Consider the following 21,487-nt stretch of genomic DNA (forward strand, 5'->3'; position numbering starts at 1 on the left):
GTTTCTATCCCCTTGCAGACAGATCCAGTCCACAATTAATTAAATAACCCGTTCTCATTGTTTAGGCCATAGATACTCCCCGATCACACCACTGTGTGGAAAAAAAAAGGGGGGGGGGTTCTGGGGAAAGTATTTTAATCATAAATTCCTAACTGAGCAGATCACAGTAGGTAGTCACACCCTAGGCATTTAACTTTAGTAAAAGATTTATCTTTGCCTTAAGCAAGCCCTGTCCATTGTTTCCCTGCATCTGTTGATAGGTTAACACACCACTGAAATAAGGATAACCACCCTCAAGAGATCACACAATCTTGTTAACTTTCTGGTAATTCAATCCCCACCGAGCTTTCTCCCTTCAAGTAATCCTCCTTACCTTCCCTTCTTAATTCCAAATGAATAATAAAAATTGCAGACTGACACTCTCGGAAGCATTTTTTCTCAATCCGTTCAGATCCTGCTTACAAGCATATGCTGTTTGGCTCAATTATATTTTTATAAAAATTATCTCCAAGTTTGAACATTCTTACCTCAACAACTGCTTTATATCTATCCCCCACCAAGATTCTGGCGCCTCGCTGGACTCACAGTGTCTCTCTACCCAACAGCAAAAACAGCGTTCGGCTTAAACGGTTTTCAATTTATTAAAAGGAAAACATATTGGCTTCCAAATAAAAGTGATCCACACCACCCTAAGCTTTTACCTTAAATCGTTGAAAACAGTTACTTAAAATAGGCAGGAAGCAACCCTATACCACATTACACCAAAGAAATTCAAACGCAGCCCTGAGCAGTGGGGCTCAGCTGGTCCAGAGTCATTCTGCAAAGCCAAGGTCACCGGTTCGATTCCTGGTCTGAACATATACCTGGGTTGTGGGCTCCGTATCTGGCTGGCCGTACCAGAGGCAACCGGTCCATGTTTCTCTCCCTTTCTCCCTCCCTTCTCCTCTCTCTAAAGAAACAAATAAGTAAAATCTGAAGGAAGAAAGGAAAAGAAAGCAACTCAAACGTACTGCGGATTCCAGTATATAACTGGACCCTGGCAGTTCAAACCCACGTTGTTCAAGATTCGGCTCTCATTCCAAAGGAACATCACACAGATTACTAGCTAGCTAATGAAAATGTCTTAAATGGGTGGGGGGAGCAACCAACATCGCAGGACTCCCATTTTCTTCTTTTGACGAGTCCTTGCTTGACACTGAACTACATTCCCCACGAGTCGGTGGCACGTTGTCCTTAGCCATGGGCCAAAATTCATATTAAGAATCTGAAGGGCGAGCGGGGTTCCCAGCATTCGTAGATTTTGCAACTCTGTAACACGTAACCAGCACCCGCACCCCAAAGACTCTGGAGGTACAAGCCTTTTAGGGGGCGTGGCAAGATGCCTCCCGAAGGCAGTGCTTCCAACCCAGACGGCTTGTGCTAAGTGAATTGCATTTCCCAGAAGTCTGTGCGCAAAGCTCTTTAAGGCCTTGTAGAGTTGCATGCTGAGGAAGTGGGCCGCCGGCTTCCACTTCTGAATTCCCGGATTCTGAACTACATTTCCCAGAGGCCTCTGAGGCACGGCTTCCTTAGAAGCGCTCTGAGTTGCCTGCTGGGAGATTCGCTTCCATTGCGCAGAGGATTTAGGTTCCGGATTCCCCGAACGCCATCCAGGGCTAACCTCAACCTTGCGCCCCCTCGTGACGCCCTGTTGGTCATTGAGCTCAAAGCGGTAAGTTATTAGCATCCCAGGTGGAAACCCGCGTGGGATGCCGCGGGGGATGGCAGGGAGCCAGATGTCCCGGGCGAGGAGACCTGAAGCCGAGCCTTGACCTGCGGCTGCGGGAGCTGCTGCAGAGAGGGTTGTTTGTGTGTGTGTGTGTGTGTGTGCGCGCGCGCGTGCGCGCGCGTTTGTCAGTGCCAGGAACCGGGCCACGTCCCCAGGACGATGTGAGTGCGAGCGTCTGTGAGGGTGACAGGCCGTGTCCCCATGTCTGTGACGCACTTGCGCGTGATTATGTGTGGGAGGCGAGGGGGACACGGCCGCGCCGTGACTTGGTGACACTGCCCTGAGCTACCTGCCTGTGGGCTTTGCGGGGGTGGCAGGGCCCGGGTGCGTCTCCGTGGCTGCAAGATGTGCGTTTGCTTCTGTGTGGGGTGGTCAGGGCCGGGAACCGTGACTCTGACGTGGGTGTCGGTGAGTGTGACAGGACCAAGTTGTGTCTCCTAACAGTGCAATTGTTCGGCCGTGACCAGTGCTGGATTGTGCTGGGATAACTGGGTGTGTGGCCACGATTGAGTGGGCACCAGTGTGTGCGACAGTGTAACCCGTACCCGTGATATCTCTCCCGCTCCTCTGCCTTTGCTTTCCAGCCAGGTGGCACCTCCTAGACCCAGGAGCCCCAGAGGGAAGTCAGAGCCTGAACCCTGTAATGAAAATGACCAACAAGAGGGCCGCCTAGTCCTGAGACAGCAATTTTAGAGCTAAAAGTGCTCTTCATACAGGCTTGAATGACAGGATGGAAAGGCCTCAGAAATAAGATTCCTGTTTTCCAGGGGAGAGGTCCCTGACTTGGCAGGTGGGGGAAGGGAACAACTACATATTTCAAAAGCCAATCGCTAGAGCCTAGTCCCGAGGAATGTCTGAAATACTCGGATCCGAGTTCCCCCTTGCTTCTGGTTGGTTTTAGATATGACATTTGGACAGGCGTGGCGTTGGAGATGTGTTCTGAGGTAGTCTGTGCTCCAGAAAGGTCCTGATGTCTCATTCTATCCTTCTCTTTCCCCCAAGCCAGCCATCCTTCAGAAAAAGTTTCCCGGGGAGGGAGAAGAATCCTTACACACCTTAAAATCAAGTTTCAGTTTTTGTTGTTGTTGTTGTTCAGTAAATGATTTGTTTATAGGGCTTAAGAATATTTGCTTTTCTTGACCTGAAATGCCCTCCCTAACAGTGATCTATCCCAGTAATTCCTTCCGGAGAGGTGTAATAGCGTGCAGGTATAACCGCCACCACCCCCCCCACCCCCGCAGTGTACTCCCCAGTGACCCACCCTCTCCAGTGAGCACGCACCTCTTGGCCAATTGTTCACACCCCCCTGTATGTTCCTCTTTTCTAGGAATCTGATGGTATCGAAATAGCGCTGGGAGGTTAGTGTTTGCACTTTATTTTAGAGTGTGATTTGGTAAAGAGGATATTTGTTTTTAGGTGGAATCAAACAGTACACATCTTTGGTTTTGCATGGGCCTGGCATTCAGAGCACAATATAAAAGGAGAAGGTTTGAAGATGAAGTAAAACGCTTCATAGGGCTTTTGAGAGTGAGTTTGAGCAAATGTCTGTCATAAAGGCAGGGATTTCTTTCAGTAGTTAATAAATAGAAACGCATTGTATTGAGCCAAGTCTCGTTTGAGGTCTCATGGTTTATTTAGTTGCATCTTGTATGAACTGTGAGAAGCAATTGATATTGGTTATGGGTTCTGGACCTAGAGCCCAGGTTGGTCAACTTTTTCTGGAAAGGGTCACATATTAAATATTTTATATTTTTGGTACAGAGAATTCCCAGGTACCCTGCACCCAATTTCCCCCATTATTACCAATTTACAGTAGTACAGGACATTAGTTTTAATGAATGGACCGATTCTGATACATTATTGTTAACTAGAGTCCATGCTTTAGTCTTCATTTTCCTTAGTTGTTACATAAGCCTCTTCATCTGTTCCAGGGTCCCACCCAGGAGACCATGTTACAATTCGTTGTGATGTCTCCTTGGGCTCCTCTTGGCTGTGACAGTTCCTCAGATTTCCCTTATTTCTTCTGATGGCCTTGATGGTTTTAAGTGGTACTGGTCAGGTATTTTGCAGGACACTCCTCCACTGGAGTCTGATGTTTTTCCCACAGTTAGACTGGGAAAGATCACAGACAGAGGGTACAAACTGTCAACAGGATTTATGATTGTTGAGGTTGCCCTTGACCATCTGGCCAAAGTAGCATTTGTTAGTTTCCTCCCTTGGGAAGTTACCCCTTTTTCCCTCTTTTTACATCATACTCTTTGGAAGTAAGTCACTATGTGCAGCTCACACTTAAGGTGTAGAGAATTGTGTCCCCTTCTCCTCCTCCTTTACTTTGTGATCGTTTGTTTTTGTTTTTCCAACCCTTTAAGAATGTAAAACCCATTCTTAGCATCTGGACCTGCAAAAACAGGCTTCGGGACTGTCATTTGCCAAGGCTGATCGAGAGTATTGGGGCTCTAGTCCTGTCTCTACCTCTTCTTAGCATTTTGGGCTTTATAAAGGAAGAGTTGTAAGGAGGATGAGTTAACATAGGTGAAGCCCCTTAGAACAGCCCCCAGAGCCTAAGTGTTCGGTGAATCCTGTTTTTGCTCTGTTTCATCACTGGCTCTCAACATATGAAGTTCACTGTGATGAGTACTTATAAGTTCTTAAAATGAACCAGAGCATAGAACGGGAACCCTTAGCTTAAGGTTTTTCCTTTAATTTCATTTCCCATTTTCCAAGGGAAATTGTAGTCAGACTTATTGCATATGTTTGTAAGCATGGCTGTCATTCTGGGAAAAAGTCCATAACTTCATGGCATTCACAAGAGTGAACATGTCCCCCAAAATTAGACCCTTGGTGTAACCCATGACCCTTTGGCTCACAGTCTGATGCTCAATCCACTGAACTACACCAGCCAGGGCTAATTTTTTTATCTATTGATTTGAGAAAGAGAGGAAGGTAAGGGGGCCGGGTAGAGAGAGGGAGAGAGAGAGAGAGAGAACATCAATTTGTTGTTCCACTTAGTTATGCATTTATTGGTTTATTCGTATATGTGCCCTGACTGGGGATCAAACCTGCAACCTTGGTGTATCAGGATGATGCTCTAACCAATTGAGCTACCTGGCCAGGGCTCAATATGACATTTTAGTTGATTATTCAGTGAAGAAGGAAGGGAGTGGGACCACTTTTATTGAACACCTTCCCTGTACCAAATACTCTTCTGTCTGCTTTGCGCACTTTCCCTAATTAGTCTGCAGAGTCGCTTAGCTGCACTGTTGTGCTCAGGGTCTGATGGTATTGCTGAGACACACTGAAAGGATGTTCAAGATCAGGGAGGTGATTGGTTTTTTAGCTGTTTTTTTCAACACTAGGCCTTTATCTTACTCTCCTTTTACTACTGTAACATATTGCCACAGATTTAGTGGCTTAAAACAGCACAGATTTGTTATTTTACAGTCGTAGATGTCCGAAGTCCTAAATGGGTCTCACCTGGCTAAAACCAGGGTGTTGGTAAGGCTGCTTTCCTTTTCAGAGGCTCTAGGGGACACTCTTTCCCTGCCTTTCCCAGTTTTTCAAGGCTGCCCAAATTCTTGGAATTACAGCCCATTCCTCTGTCTTCAAAGCTGGCAAGGACAAGTCAAGGCTTCTCAGGTCACATCACTGTGAACCTGCTGCCTCTGTCGTCAGATCTTTCTCTTCTCTGATACCCCTCATCTACTTTGATGGGCTCTTGCAACTACATTGGACCTACCTGGATAATTCTGGGTACTCTTCCTATCTTGAGGTCAGCTGATTAGTGACTTTAAGTCTGGCTGTGACCTAACTCCCCTTTGCTATGTAAAGTAACATATTCACAGTTTCCAGAAATAGGACGTGGACATCTTGGGAGACAGTTATTCTGTCTACCACAGGCCGGTTCATTCAACTTTCCCTTAATGACTGCAATATACTGCATCCCCCCACCTCCTGTAACTATGGGGGTTTTTTCTTTGTTAACTTTCTTTTTAATTTGGGACTGTCTTAAATTATATTTTTTTTTTATAATGGGATTACTGCAGGCCTGCTGCAAAAAAAAAAATTCAATTTCCTAAGGAGCTTGTAAAGAAGAAGCTCAAAATTACTTGTGACCATATCGTCCAGAGAAAATGACTTTTTGATATTATGGTATGTATGTTTCCAGTCCTCCACTTCTACTCTAAGCATATGTGTATGGTTTTGTTTCAAGAGCACTGAATTCTGCTAATTGATCATGTAAATGAGCCAAAGACTCTCCAGATCTTTGTCTGTACAAGGAATCCACTTCAGCCATGGGTCACATTATATCTGTGTGACTGTGTGGGAAGGGGAGAGGCATGCCAGCAATCCCCTTCTTGCTTTAAAAACATCTCCCAAGCCCTGGCTAGTGTGGCTCAGTGGATTGAGTGCCAGCCGGTTCAATTCCCAGTCAGGGCACACGCCTGGGTTTTGAGCCAGATCCCCAGTTGGGGACGTGTGAGAGGCAACTACACATTGATGTTTCTCTCCCTCTCTTTATCCTTTCCTTCCCTTCCCTTCTCTCTAAAATATATATAAATAACATATTTAAAATGTTCACATAAATCTTCTATATCACACAAAAGACAAGATTTATGCACTCAGTGATGTTCTCATTTTGGCCTCTAATGGTCTCAATTTGGCATTGTTTCAGTTTAGATTCCTTCAACTGAAGTTTTGATGCAAGATCATAGTTCTCCCTCTTTACTGATAAGGAGGGAACATTTCCTTTTTGTGTATCTCAGAAATTTTTTCTTTTCTGCTAAGATTGTTAATTTAAAAGAATTTCATTCTTAAGAGTTTCTGAAAGTAGTTAGCATCAATTATAACACATATTTTTCAGACACAGCAGACTTGAATTTCATAAAAATGGGTTGAGGGGTATTGACATTATTAATCTTCAATAATAATAGCTCACTTGTATTGCACGATTGTTACATATTATTTTGTTTTATATGATTCTGTTCTTAACAGTTGAGATAGTCACACCCGGTAGCTACAGTTTTTACCCCAGTCTTACCTGTAGGGGAACAGACACTCCAAGGTCACTAACTGTCAGGACTAAGATTCACATCCTAAAAGTCAGACCACAGAACCTGTGTTCTTAATTTCACCGAGACCTCTCCTCCCACATTACGCACACCTTTTCAAACCTGCCTTCTTTGCTTGGTGATTCATCTTAGATTCCTCTCTCAATTAATGAAAGTCAGTATCATTATTAATAAATATCTGCTGTTATAGCAGACTGTATTTATTTACTCTATCCTTTACTGTGAGATATTTATATTTGTACCTTTTCATTTTTTTAGAATAATTTTCTGGAAAATCTGAATAAAATTGATGGAGTGTATCAATCTCAATGTCCTGGTTGTTATATTATACCATAGTTTTGCTACGGAGTACCATTAGGGTAAACTGGGTAAAGGGTACACAGGGTCCCTTTGTATTATTTCTTATAATTGCACATGCATCTACGGTTACTTCAATTTTTAAAAAACTGCCCCATAAAAAAAATTCTTTAAAACATTCATGTGCATATACGTGTGTACTGTTATAGCTTCTTCCTTGGGATACATCCCCAAAAGTGGAATTTTGAGTCAAAAATCATACTTCTGTTAAGTGCCTGCAGTATGCCTGACCCTATGGTATTAGTATTTGGAAGTATTAGTATGACTGGAAGGACACAGTGGCTTGTCCATTGCTTGTCATCCAGCAAGGAAGGGAAACCGTGAATGGAAGAAGCACAAGGCAGCTGGTGGTCAAGGCCTAGAACTCAACATCAAAGGGTGTGTCGGGGTCCCCAAGGCCACCCCCTGGTTCAGGGATTCTCTAGATGGACCCGGAATTCAACATGCCACCATACTCATGGCTAAGATTTATTACAGTGAAGGAGTCCAAAGGATACACGGCGAAGACCCCAGAGGGAAAGGTGCCCAGGAAACGTTGGGAGGAAACCGGCCGCAAGCTCACGGGGACATGGTTAATGCCTCCGCCATCGAGTTCCGACAGCGCACACAGATGCAACATTCTGTATGAGAAGCTTACAGTCTGGGAGCCCAGGGTTTATCTGGCGTCAGTCACACAGGCACCCTCCGCCTAGCATCTACCAAAGTCCCAGAAGCAAGAGCCCCTGTTATCAGTTAGGGAGTGCTGGGGTCGCTGGAAGTCCAGCCAAGGAGCAAGCTTGGAAGCAGGCCGAAGGAGAGCAATTTCAGACCTGCTATGTTACCTCTCTTCTGTGTGAGGAGTATATAACTTTCCAGGATGGTTCCTTCCATTCTTCTGTTTCTCTTTTTATGTGTCTCTTTCTGTTCATGTCTTAGGGTTGGTTTGCCAGTATCTGTGTGTTTGTCTCTGTGTGTGTGTATTCATATGTCTTATATATAAACACATCGTATTGTGTGTGTATATATTTATATATAGGGGATATGTTATATATAGTGTATCACCTGGTATTGGTATCCTGATTTTCCTACTGACAATATATCTGAAATATTTTTCATGTCTGAGTATTTCTTCTAACTTAGCAGTGAGTACTAACATCAGTGTTTTGCATTGGTAGTCTTCATGTGCTTACACATTCAGCTTTTCTGGGCGCAGGGCGCTGACACTGCCCAGGCATTTCCTTCTCCTCCCCCTCCACCTGCTGTGTCCTGACCCTCATCACCCTATCTAGAGGCCAGAAAAGATTCAAGTTTGGATGATGCAGTCCCTCATGACCCCGGACAATGTGACCAGGGGACACTAAGCACCCTAAACACCCACTGAGGTCCACCTCACAACCTGCACTGACCAGAGCTAGTCCTACTGGGAGGTTTGAGGGTGCAGCCTCCACCCAACACCACCCTAACTTTTAACACCAAGTGCAGGTTTGGGAGTTTCCGGAAACCAGCCTCAGGATCAGTAGTTCAGGACTAGAAGGACTCCCAAAACTCACTGGAAGCTGTTCTACTCAGGGGTATGGTTTATTACCCAGAAAGGATACAGAGTAGCATCAGCCAAGGAAACAGGTATGTAAGGTGAGGCCTGGGGGTGTTCACAACATGAGCTTCCAGTACCCTCTCCCCAGGGAGTCAGGACTGGTTACTCTGATGGCATCCGCATATGACAACACACACAGAGCATTGCCAACAAGGCACCAATGTCCAGGATTCGCTGGGGCTTCACCATGTAGGCACAGTTGACTGATTGATTATATGGATATATAGACATGATTGATTGATTCATTGTTCAGATGAACTTCAGTGTCTACTTCCAGGTTAACTGATACCCCATGACCCAAACCCCTATCCCAAATCACCTGGTTGGTCCTTCTAATATGACAAGATGCAACCTTCAGACTCTTGGGTATGGCCAGCCTTCCCCCAAGACTGTTGGGAATGGCCAACTGCCCCCCGCCCAAGGGTGTTGGGAATGGCCAGCACCCCCAGCCAAGACTGTTAGGAATGGCCAGCCCCATCCTAAGATACAGTATGGCCAGTTGGTACCCAAAACAAAGACCTTCCTATCAAGTATGAGGTAAATTACCTCTCAGAAGTTGAGGACAAAGGCTGAACCTGTCTTTGGTCAAGGCCAAATTCTTTTTTTTTAAAGATTTTATTTATTTATTTTTAGAGAGGGAAGGGAGGGAGAGAGAGAGAGAGAAATATCAATGTGTGGTTGCTGGGGGTCATGGCCTGCAACCCAGGCATGTACCCTGACTGGGGATCAAACCTGCGATACTTGGGTTCGCAGCCTGAGCTCAATCCACTGAGCTACGCCAGCCAGGGCTGGTCAGTTCTTAACATTTACCCCCTAACAGGGAGCTGGCCAGAAATCCTCCTGCTGAAATGCCTGGGTCTGACTTCAAGGCAATAAATAAATAAATAAATAAATAAATAAATAAATGCTCCAGTCTTCCATTCTGTGTCACTGAGTTTCCTGGAGTTTGAGAGTGCTTATTATTGTTGTTGTTTTTCCCAGAATCCCTTTAATCTGTTCCAGATGTGTAGTGTTTATGTGTGGGTGTTGGAAAAGGAGCTGGGGGTTCTCTGGAAGCAAAGGTGGAGGAACACAAAAGTTGTAGTCAGTCATTTTGGGAACTAAGGTGCACTTACTTCAGTGCCTCTCTCTCCTCATCCAGCTCTGGCTTCTCTGGATTCCCTGGATTCTGTGCCTTCGGTAAAAGAAACCCCTAGGCAACTGATCTGTTCTTGACTCTAAAACTATGGCCCACGTAAGTATGTATTTCTCTTTCCTTCTTGAAATGTGATGTTCAAGTCCCGTGGCTGTTTTTATGAATTATCTGGAAGCCTCCTGCCCAAGCAAGTCCCATCCCAATACCTACTTCCCAGTTCGTCCTGTTCCAGTGAACAGTGGTGCCACGTCGCCCCATGCCCACCTGTGTGGCTAATGTTCACACAATGTGGAGCTGATTACTCAGTATCTCCCTTGTCCTCAGTTTTTTGTCAAGAGGAATATTGGAGCAATGGAGGAAGAAAGTCTTTTGAAAGAAAGATTTGAATCAGATCTATGGTTTGATTAGTTAGAGATGCTGGACTGATTTGCCCACAGAAGAAAACGAAAAGTCTGCACTTATCTTTTTTCCAGTCAGATAAGAGGGAATATTCCTCTTCACTGGTCTGGGGCTTAGTGTGCGGTGGCTGCCCAAGCTTTATAAGGCTTTAGAATCAGATGGAGCTGTGATTGCGCCAATGGACTCAGCAATCACGGTCTTGCCAGGGAACCTGAGAGGTCATAGGTGTTGTTGAACCAAACTGCCTGACCTGTGTATGTGGAGGCATCATCTGATACCAGTGTCTTTAAGTCAGGAACCAAGGAGGGACAAGGGCAAGGGTGGTAACAGGTAAGATCATCCAGGACAGAGAAAGAGATGATCATATGCTCCCAGAATTGGGGAAAACCTTAGTCATCTGTCCAACCTAAGTGTATAACTATAATAATTAGAGTCTAATCCATCCTTATGATGGAGGAAAAAAATGTCTTTGTCATCACCGAGGAAGACTGCTTAAAAGATAACCTGGCCAATAATGCACTTGAGGCTTGAAAACATTCAAATATGCAAACCCCATTTTCAAAGATAAAAGATCTTATATAACATTTCTGAAACAAAACCATAGGAATTATCTTCTTTCCCCTTAAAGGGCAAAGGATGCCACAGGAATCCTCACTAGCTGAGAATGTGTGGGAATGTGAGGCAGGCATGTGGCAGGCTCTGTGCTTGTGAGCGGGGGAGGGGAATCTGGGATTGTTTCATCCATGCTCTGGCAGGGTGGGTGCGTGGGAATCTCTTCAGTGACATGGAGGGATTCTGCTTCTCTCAGTCCTTCTGTACTGTCCCCTATCCATATCACAGGCTTTCGGTCTACGCACTGTATCCACTCTACCCAGAGCGTAGGCCTTCTTCTCCTCTTCTCTCCTTCCTCTTGAAACCGTGCCCTTTCATTTCATCATTATGTTTTCAGGGTCTGGTGACGTTCTCAGATGTGGCCATAGACTTCTCTCAGGAGGAGTGGGCCTGCTTGGACTCGACGCAAAGGGACCTGTACTGGGATGTGATGTTGGAGAACTACAGTAACTTGGTCTCCCTGGGTAAGTTACCTGCGTCATATAACTTAGACTCTGCCCCCTGGAATGTCAGCTCCCTCCAGTGTGAACTTTAGGGCTGTCTTTCAAGAAACAAGTTGAATCTTCTTCCTGTTCCTGGGAATGCTTTAAGCTTTGTCAAGTTGAAAGTAGGTATACACACCTTTCCCTTGCCATCCATCAGTGATCTTCCCACCTTTGTCGGGCCCTTCCTGCAGTTCCCACTCTCTTCATGAACAAAGGGTGAATTAGAATTCTGGAATATTTATTTCACAACCATCTCCAAGGAAACCAAGCTTCATACTGTGATACTATGTTAATCCCAAATTACCTGTGGTTCTTTGGGGTGACTTGATTTTCTCTAGTAAAGCAGCCTCTATGTGTGATGTGGAAGTGGACTGAACAAACAATTCATGTAAAACCAAAGTGGGTATATTCCATTTCTGACATGTTGTACCTGAAGTGAGGTTGAAGGTTATAAATGTGTGAACTCTTGAGTTAAACGTTGGGTGATAATATCTTGTTGTCTCAGGAAATTTCTTGGCCCTGGCTAGTGTAGCTCAGTGGATTGAGCGTGGCTGTGAACCAAAGGGTCACTAGTTCGATTCCCAGTCAGGGCACATGCCTAGGTTGCAGGCCAGGTCCCCAGCGGGGGCCACATGAGAGGCAACCACACATTGATGTTTTCTCTCCCTCTCTTTCTCTCTCCCTACCCCTTTCTCTAAAAATAAATAAATAAAATCTTTTTTTAAAAAAGAAAATTTCTTATTTTTCTGTTAGTAAAATAACAGCCATGATATTTATGGCTAATATTGTGCTTACTCCATACCAGGCATTGTTCTAGGCATTGTGTGTATGTGTGTATGCAAACACATTTCATTTCATCCTCACAAGGTTATGAGATAGGCAGTATGATTGAGTCTGATTTGTAGGTGGTTATGCTGGGGCACCCAGTGACATGGTCAGACAGAGGCAGAAGCAAGAAGAATGTAAGAATTCTGGCCCTGCCCTGGCTGGTATGGCTCAGTGGACTGAGCACTAGCCTACCAACTTAAAGGTCGCCAGTTCGATTCCCAGTTAAGGCACATGCCTGAGTTGCTGGCCAGGCCCTGGGTGGAGGCTTGGGAGAGGCAGCCAATCAGTGTTTCTCTCCCTCTTTTTCTCCCTCACCCCACCACTCTAAAAATAAATAAATAAATAAAATCTTTAAAAGAATTCCAGTCCAGAATCTATACCGTCAACTACTGTGTTCTACTTGCCTCCAGGTAGCATGGCATCAGCACTTTAAAATAAGACCTTTTCCTTACCTGTCTGGTCCACCTGTTTGTTCTCTATCCCTTTCTCTTTTTTGAAATCTCTGATTGTGACTTTTAGGTGGTTAAAAAATTCTGTTTTCCTGGGTTTTCCAGGTATGTCATCACAACATCTACAAATTGTGCTTTTTCATCTCCATTTTTGAGATTTCTTCCTCTAATGTCTTTTGCTTAATTGTGTCAGCTGATACAAAACAGTAGGGCCAACCGTCAGTCTTCAGTGTTTCTTCATTAAACATTGTGGTGTCAGACATGGACTTTACATTTTAACAAAGGTCTAGCTGATTCATCTTCATGAAGTTTTATTTCTACTAGAGAAGTTTTTGGTTTGTAGCTAGGTTTCTTTGTTTGTTTTGTTTTCCTTAAAAGGAGAGAAAAATATGTTTTTTCCCTCCAGATTTGGAGTCACCATATGAGACGAAGAATTTACCTACAGAAAAGGGAACTTATGAAATACGTTTTTCCAGATGGAACCCAGATGGGAAAAGTAAATCCCTTAGCCTTGACTGGATGTATGAAGGTGAGTTGGAAGGAGCACAGGGCCCTCGAGAAGGATATTTCAACCAGATGAAAACCAGCTGTGCAAAAAAGCCCTCTGAGAGAGAAAATCCCTCTACAAGACCACACCAGAGACTTCATAATAGGGAGAATTCCTATGAATGTAAGGAATGTGGGAAGGCCTTTAGCCGTGGCTATCAACTTACTCAACATCAGAAAATTCACACTGGTGAGAAACCCTATGAGTGTAAAGAGTGTAAAAAGGCCTTCCGTTGGGGTAACCAGCTGACTCAGCATCAGAAAATTCACACTGGTGAGAAACCCTATGAGTGTAAGGACTGCGGGAAGGCCTTTCGATGGGGCTCGAGCCTCGTTATTCACAAACGAATTCATACGGGTGAGAAGCCCTATGAGTGTAGAGACTGTGGGAAGGCGTTCAGACGTGGTGATGAACTCACTCAACATCAGAGGTTTCACACTGGCGAGAAAGACTATGAGTGCAAAGACTGTGGGAAGACCTTCAGCCGCGTGTATAAACTAATTCAGCACAAGAGAATCCACAGCGGTGATAAGCCCTATGAATGTCAAGACTGTGGGAAGGCCTTCATCTGTGGTTCGAGCCTCGCTCAACATAAAAGAATTCATACCGGTGAAAAGCCTTATGAATGTCAAGAATGTGGGAAGGCCTTCACACGAGTCAATTACCTTACTCAGCATCAGAAAATTCACACTGGTGAGAAGCCTCATGAATGTAAGGAGTGTGGGAAGGCCTTTCGTTGGGGTTCAAGCCTTGTTAAGCATGAGAGAATCCATACGGGTGAGAAGCCATATAAATGCACAGAATGTGGGAAAGGCTTTAACTGTGGCTACCACCTTACTCAACATGAGAGAATTCACACTGGTGAAACACCTTATAAGTGTAAGGAGTGTGGAAAGGCCTTTATTTATGGGTCAAGCCTTGTTAAACATGAGAGAATTCATACGGGGGAGAAACCCTACGAGTGTAAAGACTGTGGCAAGGCCTTTAGTCACGGCCATCAACTTACACAGCATCAGAAAGTCCACACCAGTGAGAAACCCCATGAGTATAAGGAAGTTGGAAAGGTCTGTAACCCTGTAAATCATTTCAGAGCACAGCAGAGAATTCACACTGTTAGCAAACCTTTTGAATACAAAGAATGTCCGTCCATAGTCCTGAAAGGAGCATTCATTCCTTCCACAACATGAGGGAAATTCATGATATGATTTAACATCAGAATGTATTCCCTGGTCTCTCTTCTGCTTATAGAATATTAGGGCAGCCATGATAGAAGCAGATTTTGAGACTGGAGAAATCACTCTTCCTTCATTGTCAGAGCACACACAGCATAGGCAATTTTTTTTTTTACTGGTTGGGTTTAATGGATGCATAGAAGCTTTCCAGTACCTTTCAGTCTCATTTCAGATTCATTTTGGGGGACAACATACACACACAAGTCTTTCATCATGGTACATACCCTGCCTACCAGTCGTCATGACAAACCTGCCTCTTGACTCCCTGTGAGACACTGGGAAAATCAGCTGTTACCCCTCCCTGTGCACCGTTTTTGAAATGGAGGTCATCACACCTGCCTAATACTGCTGTTGTGGCTGAACAAGTTTGGTACGTGTAAACTCCTTGAAAGTATCTAGAATATTGTGTAAGCTCAATAAATATTAGCTGTTGCCATTCTTACTGTCATTACTCTCGGTGATGCTATTAGTGAATTATTACAATACCCCCTGTAGGGATGGCAAGTTTAGAAAAGACTATCAGACTTCTAGAAGAAAATACAGTTTTCACAGCCCTGGGGCCAATGGTGTTTCTTAGGATACAAAAGACACTAAATGTAAAACAAGGTTAATGCATTGAGCTTTATCAAAAGTACAAAGTTATGTTCATCACTCACATCATGAATGAAGTGAAAAAGCAAGCAGCAGACTGGGAGAAGATATTTGTGTATACCCGACAAAAGACTCACTTAGACAATATAAAGACTTGGCCAAGTAGCTCAGTTGGTTAGAATACCATCCCAATGTGCAAAGTTTGTAGGTTTGTTCCCCAGTCAGAGCACATATAAGAATCAACCAGTGAATGTATAAATAAATGGAACCACAAATGTTTCTTTCTCTCTTCCTCTCTCTAAGATCAAAAATATATATTTAAAGAATGCTTCAAGTCAATAATAAATCAGAGAGTGGGGGGAGGACTTGAATATGGAACAAGAGAAGATCACCAAGTGGCCAGTAAGTAAGTGAAACTGTGTTCAACGTCATTTTCCGTCAAGGAAATGACAAGTAAACCACCATGTAAGGTCACTAGACGCTGACAGAATGGCTAAAATTAAAATTGTATGTGAGCCAGTTTGTTGGATATTCAGACATGACCTGTTCAGGAAGAAGTTGAGCCAGCACGCAGTACCCCTACCGCATCCTGGAGGTCTCGCAACAGGGACAGGGAGGTGATGCTGGAGGAAAGGGACCAGACTTCTCCTGAGGAAGGAGCCAGACCCTGGGCTGGAATCCTGGGAGTTGAGGGAGCAGTTCCACTTGGGAGGGGCCTGAGCTATCTTAGACAGTCAGCTCTAGAGTGAAGGTTTACACTGGGGAAAGGACCAGAGCCATGGTGGGATTCTGAGAATACCAGTGGGGAGGGCTGGAGCTCATGGGAGTGAGTTCAAAAAGCTGGGGGAGGAGCAGATAGGCAGAGGGCATGAGGAGAGACAGAGCCTGGGAGACAAGGAAAGGAGCATCTGGGAGGCGCCTTGGAGAGCCGGAGGAGGGCTTGAATGCCTGTGAGTGGAGCCTGAGGAATCCAGGGTGAGTGCTGAAGTGGCTGGAGGGAGAACCACACACGGAGATGGCAGTGTGGTCACAGCCCAGAGGAGTGTGGCCAACCTACACCTGAAACAATGTTGAGTTTCAACTGTAATTGAAAAAAGTTAAATGACCCCTGCCTGGTATGGGTCAGTGGATTGAGTGGGGGCTGCCAACCAAAGGGTTGCCAGTTTGATTCCCAGTCAGGGCACATGCCTAGGTTGTGGGCCAGATCCCCATTTGGGGGTGTGTGAAAGGCAACTGATTGATATTTCTCTCACACATTGATGTTTCTCTCCCTCTCTTTCTCCCTCCCTTCCCCTCTCTCTAAAAATAAATAAAAATAAAATCTTTAAAGAAAGAAAAAACTTTCTAATCAATAAACTAACTCCACACCTTGAGAAACTAGAAAAAGAAGAGCAAACTAAATCAAACTAAAAGTGAGCAGAAAGAAGAAAATAACAAGGATTAGAGTGATGAAAAATTAATCAATGGAACCAAAAGTTGGTTCTTTGAAAAGATGAGCAAAACCGACAAACCTTTAGCCAGACTATGAAAAAAGTAATTATACAAAGAAAAACCAAGATCACTAGGGAACGTTCCAATCTCTTCTAGGCATGTTGGCCAAAGTAAAACATCAAAAAGCAAGGCAAGTTTGAACACGTCAACAAAGCAAATAAAGAGAATTAATGTGAGCACATTCAGTTACATGAGACCAGGGGTTGCCAAGCTTTTTTTGTTAAGGGCCAAATACTACATACTTCAGTTTTGCAAGTCTCATATGTTCTGTGTCACCTATTCCATTTGTTATTTTTACAACTTTTTAAAAATGAAAACTGCCCTAGCCAGGTACTCATTTGGTTAGAGCATCATCCCCATATGTCAAAGTTGCAGATCCCCAGTCAGGGCACATACAAGAATCAACCAATGAATGCATCAATAAGTGAAACAACAAAGTGATGTTTTTCTCTCAGATCAATTCAAAAAAGTAACAATTTTTTTTTCCTGGAGAATTGCCCACATTCTAGGTTTGACTGTTTTCAGTTAAATGACTATCCCTTACTTCTTCTATGAGGTGATGGTTGATCTAGAGCTAATTACATTGTGATTCAACTTTTCAAGAATGTTTTATGGGCTATGGCTGGTGTGACTCAGTGGATTGAGCGCTGGCCTGTGAACCAAAGGGTCGGAGGTTCAATTCCCAGTCAAAGCACTTGCCTGGGTTGTGGGCCAGATCCCCATTTGGGGGGGTGTGAAAGGCAACCACGCATTGATGTTTCTCTCCTTCTCTTTCTCCCTCCCTTCTCCTCTCTCTAGAAATAAATTAAATCTTTATAAAAAAAAATAGAATGTTCCATGGGCAGCATTCTGTATTGTCTGTTATCTCCAAGTGGGGCTGTTCCTACATAAGGGTGCTAAGAATGATGAATAGGATGATGTCAACCTTTTCATCAAACTTCTACATAAAGTTTCAGTCTCCGTTAATGAATGCTTCCGAACCCCGTAATTTCACTAGGGCTTCTAATTCCATTAATCCTCATCCACTTTTTGTGATTCCTCTAATAACTCCGCTACTTGCTTTCTTGACCTTCATGCCGCCAAATGGTCATGATCTTATCCCTACTGCAGTGGCCGGTTCCCACAGACAAGCCTATACTTACCAACCCCTTCAACATCCATAAATCTCAACTCCCAGTTTCTGTTCTGCAGTAGCATCACTCTATCTTGTATTTCCAGTTTAGCTTCCTTTTAACGCCACCCAGCTGTAGCCATTTCACAAGCACACCAGTACTTCTCATGTCCTGCCCGCCACCTACTAGCAATACTGCTATTTTTTTCAGTGAAGAGATCAATTGTGCTGTGTAACTGTAAGAGTTTGGGGCAGAAACATAAGGAAAAATGGTCACTGACCTGATGTTATCTATTGATCATATCTCAATCAAACTGGCGGAGAATAAAAAATGATCATTTCTATCAGTATGAAATGACCTACTTTGTTGTTATTCTGGGTTTTTTTAGTCTATTTTGTCTGATATTAACACAGCTGTGCCAGCCTCCTTATGTTACTGTTGGTGTGGCCCATCCTTTCCCTTCCTTTTACTTGCAACCTATTTATATCTAATATTTAAAGCACATCTCTTGACACAAAGAATGTTGCAATAACATGGATGGACCTAGAGGGTATTATGCTCAGTGAAATTAAGGCAGACAGAGAAAGACATAGACCATATGGTTTCACATATAAGTGTGATTTAATGAACAAAATACAACAAAGAAAACAGAAACAGACCCATAGATATAGAGAACAAACCAGATAGGAGGACAGTTGCAGGGCTGGGTGAAAGGGATGAAGGGATTAAGAAGTACACATCGGTAGTTACAGAATAGTCACAGGCAGGAACCTAATCAACAAAACAAACAAGCAAAATATAACCAAAGACACTGAAATTGAGAGCAGAGTGACAGTGACCAGAGGGGAGAGGAGGGAATTTTAGGGGGAAAGGGTGAAGGGTTTGCAGGAACAATTATAGAAGACACATGGACAATAATGGGCGGGGCTGGGGGTTGGGCTGGGGTGGGGGGAAAAGGCAGAAAACTGTACTTGAACGATTTAAAGAAATGTGAAAAAGCTCCTGACAAGTTCATCTTCACCAACCACATCTTAAGTTTATAGCTTTACCAACAGTTTGTTGTGGGTTTTGGGGGGAAAGTGGGGTTAGAAGGTCAAAATCCAATAAAAAATAACTTATCAGCATAAATAAATACCTAAAGACAGGAAAAAAAAGAATAGTCACGGGGATGTAAAGTACAGCAGAGGGAATATAGCCAATAATGTAATAGTTATATATGTACAGTGTCAGGGGATCACTTCATAAGTTATATAAAAATCTAACCACTATACTGTACACCTGAAACTAATCTAATATTGAATGTTAAGTGTAATTGTGTAAAACAGAATAAAAACTTTATTAAATAAATTGCAACTCCTGACACAATGCATAGCTGAAACATGTGTTTTCTTCCCTTGTGGCAATCTTTATTTTCCCTGGAAATAGGCACAAGAGGGCATTTGCCTTTTTTAAAAAATATATTTTTTAAAGATAATTAATTAATTAATTAATTTATTTATTTATTTATAGGGGAAAGGAGGGAGAAAGAGGGAGAGAAATGTGTGATTGCCTCTCAAGCACCCCCTAGTGGAGACCTGGCCTGCAACTCAGGCATGTGACTGGGAATCCAACTGGTGACCCTTTGTTTCATGGGCCGGCACTCAGTCCACTAAGCCACATCAGCCAGGGCATAAATATATTTTTAATGGAATTTATTTGGTGATATTTGGTTAATAAAATTATATAGGTTTAAAGTATACAATTTTATAATGCATTCTCTGAATATTGTATTGTGTGTTCACCACCCCAAGTAAGAGAGTACTTCTTATGTGCAGGTAACAGTTTATTTCTTCTTCTTGTTGCCAGTTGGTCACCTGTTGTACTTTGTGAAAGGTCATCTTTCTCCACACTTAAAAAGTATGCACCTTTTCTGTAAGTAAAGTATGCTTTTAAAAGTTTACTTTAAAATGATACCCTATTAAAGGCATTTTCCGGCAACAAGTCCAGAGTTCTAACTGCATTTAAATGCATCCCACCTTCAGATTCCATAGAGGCTCAAAGCCACCATTGAACAAGAAGATGCCTCCAGTGTATGGAGGATCTGTACATCTGTTTCCCGTGGTTATACTAATTCATACTAGAGATATTGGGAGCTCGAGGCTGGTGGCTATTGATCACTGGTCTTCTCCATGCTGTGTCGGATCCCATATCCAAAGTATATGGCAAAGCCTGGTATGGAAATGAGACAATGAGAAGGGAAAGCAGGCACACTCCCCACCTATTATGGCTTCTGAGACAGTTTTTGGGGAAAGGTCATAGAAAGAAGGCTGGATTCGGTCACCCAAGAGGCCTCCTTTCCCCAGAAAGCCACTTACCAATCACCATCCAAATGCCAAACTGGGCCCAGGTCGTAGGGGTCATCTGCATCATCAAGTAAATATTCACAAAGATGCTGAGCAGTGGGAGAACAGGCAAAGCAGGAACCTGCGGGCAAAGTCAGTATATCCATGAACAAACTACAGATGCTGGAAGGGAGACCCTCTGCCCCACTGGGTGGGAAGGAAGGCTCTGGTCCTATCTGGGCTGTGCATTCAGAGCCTACTCATACAGGGGTATCCTGATGGATGTTACCAAGTAGAGTGTGGCTTGGGATGGCCCATTGGTTTTAGTGACTCCCCTTGTCTTCCCTGGTCCATCAAAGTATGCAGAGTTCATTCTCTCAAGGTAGACAGTTTTGGGGCATAGTCACCTACCTTGAAGTGAAGAGGAGTTGGGTTCTGGGGCTGTCTCCAAATTATGAAGGTGATCCCCAGAATGAGTAGCAGCAGCAGCCCCGTCACTGTTGTGAACCCTGGGTCTCCAGCCACCAGACGGCTGGGCCACTGGGCCAGTATCAGGCACAGGATGGTCAGCAGGAGAGCTGCGAGGGTCAGGTTGGAGGAGAACAGATGCAACTCCAGAAGCTGAATGTGTCAAGACCTTGGTTCACATCCCACCCCACACTGCACACATCAAAAAGAGCCATTGTATCTCTAAGATTCCAAAGGCACACCCTCCCACCTCACCCTGTCAACTTCAGAACACCACCAAAGAGACAGCCGACTGCTCACCCAGCAGCAAGGCACATCCATAGACCACCTGGCCAGATTTCCGAGTGGGACTGGTGTTCACAGTGATACACAGACTTCTGAGAGTCTTTGAGGTTCCTGATTCCAGTACAGATTCAAAAGAACTTATTTCAAATTCAGGCTTTGTCTCCGTGATTTCCAACTTCATTTCTTTGTCTGGCTGGTACCTGAAGTAGAAGTGTGAATGCAATATTCACATCAGCATCTACCCATCCAACTTCAGACAACCTAATCCTCCTCTTCCCCACCCTGAGTGTGACAGTTCACTTAGGGGAAAGCAGGAAAGGATTCTCCCCATCCCATCAATACCTATCCATTCAAGACCCTCCTTCTTCAGGAGGTAACAGAGCCCTGGCCAGGTAGTTCAATTGGTTAGCATTGTCCCAATATACCAAGGTTGCAGGTTCCACCCTCAGGGCACAAACAAGAATCAACCAATGGTCCTAAATGGTGTGGCTTGGTTGGTTGGGTGTTGTTCAACAAAGCAAAAGTTCTCTGGTTTGACATCTGGTCAGGGTACATGTCTGGCTTGTGGATTCAGTCATGTTTGGGGGGCATTTGAGAGGCAACTGATCAATGTTTCTCTCCCTCTCTTTCTCCCTCCCTCCCTTCCCCTCTCTAAAAATAAAATTTAAAAATAAAATCTTTTTTAAAAAAGAATCAACCAGTGAATGCATACATAAGTGGAACAACAAAATTGTCGTCTCTCTCTCTCTCAAATCAACTTTTTAT

The 21,487-nt window shown here is 43.9% G+C and overlaps 1 protein-coding gene and 1 long non-coding RNA gene across 2 annotated transcripts; one reads left to right on the top strand and one right to left on the bottom strand.

Moving 5' to 3' along the window:
* The first annotated feature begins 1,549 nt into the window (after positions 1 to 1,549).
* ZNF331 (zinc finger protein 331) lies at positions 1,550 to 14,896 on the top strand. The gene is made up of 4 exons (XM_028529796.2): positions 1,550 to 1,711; positions 9,909 to 10,001; positions 11,251 to 11,377; positions 13,082 to 14,896. Exons 2-4 carry the CDS (start codon positions 9,993 to 9,995, stop codon positions 14,407 to 14,409), a joined length of 1,464 nt encoding a protein of 487 aa, XP_028385597.1. The 5' UTR covers positions 1,550 to 1,711; positions 9,909 to 9,992; the 3' UTR covers positions 14,410 to 14,896.
* Positions 14,897 to 19,398: 4,502 nt separating this feature from the next.
* On the bottom strand, positions 19,399 to 21,105 carry LOC118497607. The gene is made up of 3 exons (XR_004900144.1): positions 20,738 to 21,105; positions 20,003 to 20,547; positions 19,399 to 19,856 (listed from the first exon to the last, which is right to left on the bottom strand). It is a non-coding gene; the product is annotated as an uncharacterized LOC118497607 (long non-coding RNA).
* Between the last annotated feature and the right edge of the window lie 382 nt (positions 21,106 to 21,487).

Source organism: Phyllostomus discolor, chromosome 12 (genome assembly GCF_004126475.2).
Source record: "Phyllostomus discolor isolate MPI-MPIP mPhyDis1 chromosome 12, mPhyDis1.pri.v3, whole genome shotgun sequence".
NCBI lineage: Eukaryota > Metazoa > Chordata > Mammalia > Chiroptera > Phyllostomidae > Phyllostomus > Phyllostomus discolor.